Source organism: Pteropus alecto, unplaced genomic scaffold (genome assembly GCF_000325575.1).
Source record: "Pteropus alecto unplaced genomic scaffold, ASM32557v1 scaffold100, whole genome shotgun sequence".
NCBI classification, from domain to species: Eukaryota; Metazoa; Chordata; class Mammalia; order Chiroptera; family Pteropodidae; genus Pteropus; species Pteropus alecto.
The window spans coordinates 1,108,142-1,118,804 of NW_006430723.1; the positions used below are offsets into that span (position 1 = coordinate 1,108,142).

The 10,663-nt window shown below is 50.6% G+C and overlaps 3 protein-coding genes across 9 annotated transcripts in view; 1 reads left to right on the forward strand and 2 right to left on the reverse strand.

Annotated features, from left to right (window-relative positions):
- Positions 1-109: 109 nt before the first annotated feature.
- Positions 110-4,897, reverse strand: CUNH2orf81 (chromosome unknown C2orf81 homolog). Its single transcript, XM_006905238.3, has 4 exons — positions 4,760-4,897; positions 2,028-2,249; positions 1,717-1,938; positions 110-1,553 (listed from the first exon to the last, which is right to left on the reverse strand). Exons 1-4 carry the CDS (start codon positions 4,775-4,777, stop codon positions 294-296), a joined length of 1,722 nt encoding a protein of 573 aa, XP_006905300.2. The 5' UTR covers positions 4,778-4,897; the 3' UTR covers positions 110-293.
- Positions 4,898-4,903: 6 nt separating this feature from the next.
- WDR54 (WD repeat domain 54) lies at positions 4,904-8,681 on the forward strand. Of its 3 annotated transcripts, none has more exons than XM_006905196.3 (10): positions 4,904-5,033; positions 5,431-5,653; positions 5,823-5,885; positions 6,253-6,319; positions 6,412-6,465; positions 6,798-6,925; positions 7,809-7,909; positions 8,009-8,171; positions 8,349-8,423; positions 8,500-8,681. In XM_006905196.3, the coding sequence occupies exons 1-10, from the start codon at positions 4,969-4,971 to the stop codon at positions 8,629-8,631; spliced, it is 1,071 nt and encodes a 356-aa protein (XP_006905258.1). In that variant the 5' UTR covers positions 4,904-4,968; the 3' UTR covers positions 8,632-8,681. The 3 variants fall into 3 exon arrangements, with proteins under 3 accessions (XP_006905258.1, XP_024905146.1, XP_024905150.1); XM_025049378.1 differs by having other exon boundaries at positions 8,009-8,162; XM_025049382.1 differs by lacking the exon at positions 5,823-5,885.
- A 93-nt stretch (positions 8,682-8,774) lies between these two features.
- The window catches only part of RTKN (rhotekin), a 14,597-nt gene continuing 12,708 nt past the window's right edge, over positions 8,775-10,663 (reverse strand). For 4 of the 5 annotated variants that reach the window (XM_006905197.3, XM_015592879.2, XM_015592872.2 and 1 more), the window contains 3 exons: positions 10,308-10,476; positions 10,037-10,141; positions 8,775-9,448 (listed from right to left, as the gene is read on the reverse strand). In XM_006905197.3, coding sequence (XP_006905259.1) covers positions 9,135-9,448; positions 10,037-10,141; positions 10,308-10,476 — 588 coding nt within the window. In that variant the 3' untranslated portion in view covers positions 8,775-9,134. The remainder of the gene's footprint in view (positions 9,449-10,036; positions 10,142-10,307; positions 10,477-10,663) is intronic. The other variant, XM_015592883.2, reaches the window with a different exon arrangement.

Here is a 10,663-nt window from a genome sequence, read left to right on the forward strand (position 1 = left end):
TTTATTCCCTGGAGCCAGCTTTCTATCTTCTTCTAGGCCTACAACTGTTCCTCTCCAGATCCGTGAAAGTACACACCCTTTGAAGAAACTAAAAGAAGTATCAGGCCAATTCTTAAGGCAACTTAGGTGTTTATTTCTAGCAGACAGAAAGTAGGTGGGATTCTCACTGGCTGAGGTTCAAGCCTCATAATGGGGCAGGAGCTTGGAGAGGAGTGACCACAGTCTGGGGGTTGAATTCTTCATTAGCTGTGTCACAGTCACCTGGGCTTCTGAGCACCTGTCTAGATAAGGCACTACTCAATGAGAGGAGAGGTACCACCTTCATTGTCCTCCTGCTGGGGTGTGCTAGAGCTGAGCAGCATCTGCGTGGGTGAGTTCCACATGCTCACACCAGGAGCAAGTTTCATGGCTTCGGACAGCAACATAGGCTTCCACACCACCTGGGACGTGGCCTCGAGGATTTGGGACTCAGGACTCTGACTCCTATGAAGATCCTCACCTCTCTGGTCCTCGGGGTCCCCGGAGTCCAGGCCCTGCGGAGGAACCTGGATGCGGCCCGCCCACAGATCTTCCAGCAACTCGGCCTCTCCCTCCCAGCCGCTGGGCCACTTTGCACTCGGCCACATCTGGGGTCTGGGGTTGCGGGCCACGTTGGGTTGCCCGTAGAGAAAACGGATCTCGGGGCAGGGCAAGGGCAGCTTTGATCGGAAGCCTGGTGATGGTAGGCGTAAGCTTAAAGTGGGGTGTTGGAGGCGGGGGCCCAAGGCACCAAAAGGAACGCCAGGCGGTAGAGAGACAAAAGGTGCTGGGGAGACCTGGACACAGGGGCCAGTGGCTGGGCGTCTGGCTGGAGCCCCGGTCTTCACAGCCTGTGGGCGCCCGCGGTAGGTTTCCAGGAGGCGCGACCCGGAGTCTGGATCCACAATCTCAGCCAGCGGGCACACCCAGTGGCGCGGCAGTTGTGTGGGGTCCAGACGCGCCACAACCGACCTGCGACTCGCGGTGTAGGAAAGGGTGCTCAAATGCGAGTCTGAGCCCTCGGTTTGCTGCAGCTGGAAGAATCCTGAGGGGCTGAGCATGGTGGGGCTTCCCTCAGAGGAGCTGGCCAACGATTCGCCCGAGGCCATGCAGGGCACATGCTCTTTCTTGAGCTCCAGCAGGTCCCCAGCCACGTGCGGTTGCCACATGCAAGAGTAGAGGTCCTTGATCGAGAACTGGGAGCTGAGGGCCTGTGCCTTCTCAGCAGATTCCTGGGAGCTGGCTACCAGGGACAGCTCCAGAGAAGGGTGGGGACTGCCAGTGGTAGCCATCTCCACCGATGACGGTTGGAGGCTCACATTCAAGGACTCGGGCGAGGACAGGTGGCCTCCTCCCTGGCCTTCCAGTTCATCTGAAGGACATCTGGGCCCTGCCTCCTGAAACAGCTCAGGGGTGGGTAGGGAACCAGGGGTGTCTCTCAGCTCCGGAGAATGCTCCCAAGATTCCATCTGCTCCTCAAAGTCTCTGTCCATCCGTGCTCTTCCTAAAGAAATTTGGTCCTCGCTCTCTTGGTCCTGGGGAAATACACCGGGGGTGGAGATCAGAGGTGAGCAGTGAGACATCGGAAAGGGGAGAGAGGAACTAAAGGTAGAGGAGTCCAGAGAGGCCCTGAGGAGAACGAAGAAGACTCCGTGGAGGTAGGAGTGAAGGTCAAAGGGAGCTGGGTGCTGGGCTTACTTCGCTTTGGAAGGTCTCCTCCAGCCCCGCCGAGGCGGGAGCGTGCAGCACGGGCACGGATCCCTGAGCCCAGGCATCTGTTGTACATGCTGAAGGCTCCTCGTCCTCGCCCCACGTGGGGTCCTCAGCCACTGAAGATTCTCCTTCGTCCCGGACCAGGAAGCGCCACTCAGTGATCTGCAGCATGGCCTCCCGAGCCTGGCTGATGGTGAATGGAATGCACTGCAAAGAGGAGAGAGAGGGGTCTCAGCTGGGCAGGGAGTGTGGGGGAGGGGGGAGGTGTTGTCTGGAGGACCCAGATCCAGGCTCACCTGTTGGGTTAGGTAGACCTTGAAGGCAGAGTCCATGACTCGGGACAGCAGATCTGCCAAGATGTCCCCCACCACATCCTCGCCCTCCTCCACAGCCGTAAGCGCCATCCACTCAGCCTCAGTGAGCCGCCCAGGAACGATGTCCACCTGCGGCACAGGCACCGTAGGTGGCCGTGCCTTTTCTGCTTTGGATCGGGTCACCCCGCGGTCTCGGGCCTGCCTCTGTGGGAAAGGAACAGGATAATAAAAACAAGAAACCAACGAGTGGAACAGAGAAGCAGCTATAGGCTAGAGGGAAGCTTTCTCAAACTGTCTAGTAAGAAAGAGAAACCTTTTGAAAGGGTCAATTTACTAAGAGCCTGCTGTGTGACAGATACTTTTTAGGTGTTTGACCTAATTTAGTTTCATAATAGCTCACTAAGCCCATTTCACAGACAAAGAAACTGAAACTTGACACAGGTTAACCAGCACTTGTTTTGGATTACAAAATAAACCCAGGCTTTATATAGCTCCAACTCCACAGTCCTTGCTATTTGCACTAGGTCAAAGTGTTCAAAGTTTTTGAGAGGTTAAAGAACTTGAGAAAGACAGTCAATATATGGTGTTGGAATTATTGATGCTGTTTAGAGTCTCCTCTCCTCCCCTAAATCAACTTAGATCCTCATTTCATAATATATATCTAATTAAATTCCAGATGCAGTATAGGACAAACACATACATACACATACACACAAATATAAACAAAAAATAAGATGCAAGAAAAATAGGTTAAACTGTCATATATTCTCTGGGTGAGAAAGAACTGCTTAAGCATAAAAGTAATGTAAGAATAATTAAAAAAATAGGTAGATAGGTATATATACATAGGTCAAATTTTCCTGTACTTATTTTTAAAAACATTCTAATTACAAGCTTATATTGGTAGTTACCATGTACTAGCACTTAAAGTATAATAGACACATACGTGGACTCAATTCCTACATTTTTTAGACAATATACTCTTTTTATCCCCATTTTACAGAATTTTCCCAGGATCACATAACAAGGAAGTAGTGGAGTCATAATTCAAATGCCAGTCTGGTTCCCATGCCTGACTTTATACTGCTTTCCAAACAAAAAACATTTGTAGCAAATATAAAAAATAAATATTCCCCAATATATTAAAAATGCACATAAAATAAGAAAAATATTACACGTAAAACTACTGTACAATGTAATGTCAACTATAATCAATAAAGAAAAAAATTTAAAAAATAAAAACTTTAAAAAAAATCATAAGACCCCAAGGAAAATAAGCAAAAGACGTAACATTTCACAAAAATGGAACTGTAGATGAGTAATAAACATTTGAAAACATGTCTAACTTTCAAAATTATCAATTCAAGTTTTACAAATGCATTCAAAGGCATATTCTAAAATAAAAATAAAAATATATCCTCCAACATATTCCCTGTGTTGTGATTTATAATAGCAGAATATTAAAGCATGTCTAGCAAAAAGAGAATAGATGGCTAATTGTATACTATCTTCATGACAGAATATTATGCAATGATTAAATGTAATCTTTATGAGGAATTTGCAATAGCATAAGAAAATATTTATGATTTAATGTTAAGTGAAAGAAACAGGATAAAAAATTATATGTCAAGTATGATCTCAGGTAATATAAACCAGTATTTATTGAAGAAAAGAAAAACAAAATTGTAATGATAGGCACATTTCTTTTCTATGCTCTTCTCTATTTTATAAGTTCTATACGATTAGCTTGTATCCTTTTATAATCAAGAAAAATCCACTTAGAAAAAGACTAGTGCCAAAAATTCATTCAGAACACAGGATTTTACTAGCAGATTCTTGGGAGCCTCCTCACTAACCCCACGACAGTCTCCTTGAACTTAGTTCCTTCCAAAATTGACCTCCAAATGTACTCTTCCCAAACCTTTGCCTCCTCAGACCCAGCCTTACTGACTCATACCTGATGTTCCCTAAAATTCTTTCTCTCCCCTATCTGGTGTTTTCTAAACATCGCACTGAACTCAAAATCTCTTAAGCCTCATTTCCCATCTTTGTTAGTGAGAACAGCCTCGGTGGCAAGCCTAGGGAATGGTCCCGTCCAAGCTTGGCCAGAAAGGACAGGTAAGGCTGGGAGACGTCCTGTTCCTTAGACTTCACCTCCCCATTCTCTCATGTGACACTGGTGATAGTGCCCATGCCTAGGCGTGGCCTGACCAGAGGTGCCAGACATATTGTTACACAAAGGCTCTTCGAATGTCTTTTTTTTACTTTAAAATTTCTTGGTTTAAAAAAATTTTTGACTTTCAAGTTCAGCCTCAGAGTTGTTATTTAATCCATTTCTTCCTCCTGTAACTCTCGAAATGGATAACTTTTTTAGCAACACCTCTCCCCAAGCCTGACCAGTTCTCGTTTATTCATTTAAATGGACACCTCAACGTAAGAGATTTATTACATGCATTAGCTGTTTCCAAAGTCACTTCTTATTCTCAGGCTCTTCACTACCCATTTGAAGCCTTCCCTCAGCTTCCGAGTGCCACAAAGCGTGTGAGTGGGAGTGGTGCAGGTGTAGATTTTGTCCAAGTCCCGGAGTGGATTCCTTGGCCATCTTGAATGCCTGTGTGGTGGGCCGGCGCCGGGTGTCGCGGAGCTGCCCGATGGTTCCCGACACCGACCTTAAGAGCCCACTCTGGCGTACCGCCAGCTAAGGTGAAGCTCACCGAGCTTTCATGCGCCATCGCATCAGCTGTTGCTCCAACCTCTGGATTTCCGCGCTTCCGGGTCCAGCTCCTGCCACCGCCTAACGGTCGCCCCAGCAACCACGCCTTACGCAGAGCCGCTGCTGCTCGCCCCCCACCCCGCGCTCACAGTTGCCCTAGCAACCGCGCCGCGCGCTGCACGTTCGGGTTATTCGCCCCGCCCAACGGTCATGCGTACGTGCGTCGTCTCTATGGTGGCGGCGGATTCGGAGGGACCGAACGATCCTGGAGTCAGGCAAGGCGACCTGGGGCTTCTGGTGTGACCTCTGACCTGGGCCGGGGGCTTCGGGGAGCCGAACTGAGGGAGGAAGGGCATGAGGGTCACCCTGCCTCAAACTTCCTTGGCTCGGGCACTTGGGGACATCACTCTTGGCACTGGGTCATCACCATTCCTCCTCTAGGATTCCCCCGTCGCCCCATGACTCAGCCCTGGGGCTCCTCTCTCCTGTCCACGAGACCCTCCCCATGCCAGACCCCCCATCATCGTCCTTGAGGCCCCCAATTACATGATGACCCAGTCTCAAGGGTTTTCCCCAGTGCCTCATGACAGCACCTCCCAACCTCCCCGCAGAAATCACCGCTGTCACCTGTTTACCTCTGCGCTTTTGGTGATTCAGGCGTCTCTCCCCTAGGATGTTCCGTCGGGAGCGCTCCATTCCTCTTCGAGGCTCCGCTGCCGCCCTGTGTAACAACCTCAGTGTGCTGCAGCTGCCCCTCCGCAACCTCACACATTTTGGGGTTGTCCATGGACCCAGCGCTCATCTTCTGAGCGCTGCTCCTGAGGGTGTGCCCTTGGCCCAGCGCCAGCTCCACGCTAAGGAGGGAGCTGGAGTGAGCCCCCCACTTATCACCCAGGTGAAGAATGGAGTTGGGAGTGGGGTTGCTGAACCCAGTTCTAACCCCTGTCCTTCCTTTCCAAACCTCAAAAAAATAGGCTTTCCCGAATCCTCTGAATTTCCACTCTTCTGAGTCCTCATATCCCCTGCTTTGACCATTTTTCATACTCTGATACAACTCCCTCCAGGTCCACTGGTGTGTCCTCCCCTTCCGAGTACTGCTGGTACTTACCTCACATAGAGGAATACAGGTAAGAGGAGGACCTTTCTGTCCTCCCCAACTAGTCTTCTCAACTCCTCTCCAAAGCCCCAAGACTCTTCCTCACTTGCCTCTAAACACTCCCAAATTTTACACGTGCTTAGCCCAATCTTCATTATTTCTCATCTTCATTCCTTTCATCTTTTCTAATTTACAAATGCCATCTCCAATATCTGCCTTTTTGCCAGCTGAATGACCTTGGGCAATTTAGTTAACTTCTCAGAGCCTCCGTGTCCTCCTCTGTAAAATGGAATAAAAGTAGTGCTTATCTGCCAGTTATTTTGAGGATTAAATGGGCTAAGGCTAACACGAGTATGTGATGTACTCAGCGAAGGTTAGCCTTTGCCCTTATCTTTCAGATGTATGAGTCTGATGGGTCTGTTATGGTCTATTGGCACGCACTCGACGCTGGAGATGCCTCTCCAGGTACCTGCAGGACTGAGTAGGGTGGAGGTAGGGAGTACTTGCTGGCACTGGAGGAGGCTCTATTTCTAATAGTTTTCCCCTTTCATACTCAGTACAAGCTGTGTTTGCCCGAGGAATTGCTTCCAGTGGCCACTTCATCTGTGTGGGTGAGGGGACCAAGAGCATGGCATTGGGGGGGGGTGCTCGGGAATAGGGCCATGGGCTTTGGCCAGGATGCTGCTGAAGGCCTGAGGAAATTGTGGAAGGTTAGAGGGAAGGGTGGAAGTGAAGGGGGGTCTGAGAGACTCCAAAAAGCCATGGAGGGGTTCGAGGGGCAGGGTGGATTAGAATAAAGGTATTTATGGAAGGGTAGGGCTGTTGAAGCAGTGAGAGCTGTGTTTGTTACTAAGGTTCCCGGGATGGAGAGGGTGCTAAGTGTAGAGAGTCCTGAGTGTACTGGCTGGAGACTTAGGAGGACCAGGACACACTGCTTCTGCAGGAACGTGGTCAGGCCGGGTACTGGTATTTGACATCCCAGCCAAAGGTCCCAACATTGTATTGAGTGAAGAGCTGGCTGCACACCCAACATCAGTTACCGACATTGCCAGCGAGCCTGCCCAAGGACAGGTGAGTGGATTTTCCCTTCCAATTCCAGTGAACCTGAGAGCCATCCCCATCTTGGGAGGCAGGAGACCTGGATTCAAGTCTTGGCTCTGCCACTAAGCAGCTGGATGACTTTGGGCAAATTACTACACTTCCCTAGGCTTCAGTAACCTCAGGTCCAGTGATGAAGCCAGAGATACTTTACATTTATATGGCATTTAATAGTTCAGTAACATTTTTCAATACTGGTGTGAATTGAGGAGTTGGGACAGATGGTTTCTAAGATGCCTTCCAGCTCTGACATGTGCAGCTTTCTTCTCTGGACTTGGGAAAGTCCTACCTATTCAGGCCCATCTCCACTGCTACCCTTTCCAGGAAGTCCTCCCTCTATTCGAGCTCTCACTGATCTCCCTTAGCTGAACCCTGAATTGGTACTGCCCTCAAAGATAACTCTTATGTCCCTAAGTGGATTACAAACCTCTGTAGAACAGGGTTTGTATTTTCTAATTCATATCCTCTACTGAACCTGGCCTAGAGCTGGGCCCATGGGCTATGCTGGCTGCCTGAGGCTGGGGATCAAGAGGCTGACTCTAGTCATAACTGGCTGGCTCACTAGAAGATCTCCAGAAGGTCAAAACATTATGGCTTCAGTTTCATCATTGATCCACTGAGTACAATTATATGCCTCCTCCTAACATATGATGTGGGTTGGGGAAGGGAGGGTGGTGAGACTCTATGAGGAATGCAAGAAAAGCATTTTATGCTTCCTGAGGGAACGCTGGGTCTAGCCTATGGGGGCTCCACATCTTTCCTTTCCCTGGAGAGGCAAAGATGCAGATACTGCCTCCCTTGTATATAGGACCCAACAGGGGAGAAAAGAAAAGGCTGATCCTGCCTTTCCCCTCAGGACTGTGTGGCTGACATGGTGACGGCAGATGACTCAGGCTTGCTATGTATCTGGCAGTCAGGTCCTGAATTCAAATTATCGACCCAAATTCCAGGATTCGGGTAGGTGAGGGAGAAAGGGCTGAGGCCTTCCTGAGGCAGCTTCAGGGTGGGGAGCGGGCTTGGGTCTGAGGAAATTAAAGTGGGTTGTTGCCTTTGCAGGGTCCCATGCACCTCCGTGCAGCTGTGGCAGGGGACCATAGCAGCAGGCTATGGGAATGGGCAAGTACGTCTGTATGAGGCCAGTACAGGAAATCTACATATCCAGATCAACGCCCACGCCCGGGCCATCTGTGCCCTGGACCTGGCTCCTGAGGTGGGCAAGGTCAGTCCCTACATCCCCTCGTTCTCAATGTTGAGATGCTGAGAGGAACTCCACAAGCTTGTCTTTGCTACTTGATGTAGCCCCATCCCCAGACACTTAGACCAGTCCCTCCAGCCTATACCAGTCCCCTGTCAGCATGTTCCAATTCCCACTTGTCCTCTTTGCTTTTTTTTATAGCTACTAACTGCAGCCGAGGACACCTTTGTACATATCTGGAAGCTGAGCAGAAGCCCAGAGAGTGGCTACATTGAGGTGTGTGTGGCTGGAGGAGTGAAATGGGGGGCCCAAGCATGGGCAACAGGCCCTGAGCAGCCCTCTTCTCCACCAGGTGGAACACTGTCATGGTGAGTGTGTGCCCGACACCCAGGTGTGTGGTGCTCGATTCTGTGATCCCTCAGGCAACTCCTTTGCTGTGACTGGCTACGACCTCGCTGAGATCCTGAGATTCAGCAGCATGTGAGAACAGAGTATCCCTCTCTCCCTGTTTTTATAAAGTACCTCCTCTACCCAGCCCTTGTCTGATTACTCAGTATCACAGTCATCCTCACAACCAGCAAACTAAGCTCCAGAGACGCAACGCATCGTCAAGAACTGGGTGAAGGCTGCTGTTAAATAACTTTAATGGTTGATGTGGGAGTCACAAGGGAGGTGCTTTCCCTCCCAAGGCTCTTCAGTGCCATCCTCAAAGCTGGTTAGTGCAGGAGGTAGGGCAGGGTTGGTTCCAGTTTTCTCCCAGGAAGGGTTTAAGGGGTCTCAGCCAGCCCCAGGAATGAGTCCCTCAGCACCATGGCAACCATAGCTTAAGAGGGGCTTCCGCTCCCCCCACCCCAGCCTACCCAGGTCCAGCGGAGGAAGGGGAGGCCAAGCTGGCCAACCTGCTACGGCCAGCACTGTATCCAGAGCCCAGGTGCATACAGGTCATCTCCTCTTCTGGCCAGATCCTCTTGCCAGTACCTTTCTCTCTCACACTGGTGACTGCAGCCAAGTGCGGGGTGGGCCTCTGGACCGTGGGGATTGGTGCGGAGGGAGAGGGGCAATTGAGCAGGAAGCCCCAGGGGAGTGGTCTGGGGGGACAGCGTCCAGGGAGAATGTTCGGGGTCGCCCCCAGGGCAGGGGATGGGTCTGGGCTGGAGCCGCTGAGGCAGATGGGCAAAGACTGGGCAGAGCAGGCTGGTCTGTAAACATGGCTAGCCAGGGTGGGGGCTTCTCCAGCCTTGCGCCCTCCCGCTGAGCCAGGATGTCTGTCACCGCTGCGATGTCATCCAGTGGCTCAATAGCTGTGGCACCAGGAAGGAGTTGAGGGGAGGGGGGCTAGTCAGAGCTTAGGCCTCAGGCCTACCCAGCCCTGACCGTCACCTGTCACTATAATAAGAGAGCAAAGCCCGGATCTCAGCCGAGACTGCATTATCCTGAAGGAGCAGCCCCTCGCCTGGGCCCCCTGGAGCCACAGGCTCTGATAAGACTATGGGATACAGGTTGTAGAATGGATGGGGATTGGGGGATGGTCAGCAGAAGTGGGTGAAGAAATCAAGAAAGAGGAGAAAAATGAAAGCAGTGCCAAGCAAGTGAAGGTCAGAGGAAGAGACAGGAATCCGCATGCAGAAAGGGAAACAAACAAAAAATGAAGTTAGGACAGAAATCCATGAAATGAATCTGGTTCTTCGGGGTTTTATTTTGAACTTTGGTGCAGGTGCTTCTAAGAAGAGTTGGAGAAGAAAAAGGACTACAACAGGACTGGGTGGGACTTGGGTCCCCAGAATTCTGCCTTAGCACGAAGTGTACTTTCTCTCTGTTTCCATTATCTGGATTCCCTTCAAGCCCCAATCCCACTTCCCATTAGGTTCCTGGAGTATACTTTCACTTACCCATCTCATGGTACAAGGACCCCTGCTTGGCCAATACTTGGGGTGGTTTCCGGGGAGCAGGGGTTTCAATCTTCATGATTTCATCACAGCACTGCTTCCACTGGCCTGACGGGAGAGCGCTGATTAGGGGTGGAGGTGGGAAGGACTGAGAGGGCCAGGCTATCCTCTCCCCTGCTACATTCCCTTCCACTTGTTCTTGGAACAGAAGCCTATGATAAAAATAACAAATCCCAATTTCTCCCAAAGGTTCAATCCAGCCCCCTCCTCTTACTCATGTCAAAGAAAAGCTGCCACAGAGCCTCCATCCAGCTCTGCAGGGCTCCCCGACTCTCTGTCTGAAGGGTGTGTCTCAGCTCGTCCTCCCCATACTGGTTACTGATGCTCAGTGTGAAGGGCCGGCCTGCAGCCTGCTCCAGCTCCCCTGCCCGGACTCGAGTCTCCTGCAAGAGAAAGAAAGGAGTCTGCTTCCAACTCCACCTTAGTCACAGGGGTCAGCAGTGACTTCGGACAAGCTTGATCATCCCTGCCTTAAAAAGAGGAGCTTGTGAGGCTTTCACCAAACCCTCTCATTTGCCTCCTACTAACCAGAATAGGAAGGAATAGCAGGAAAGGACTGGAGATAAGACA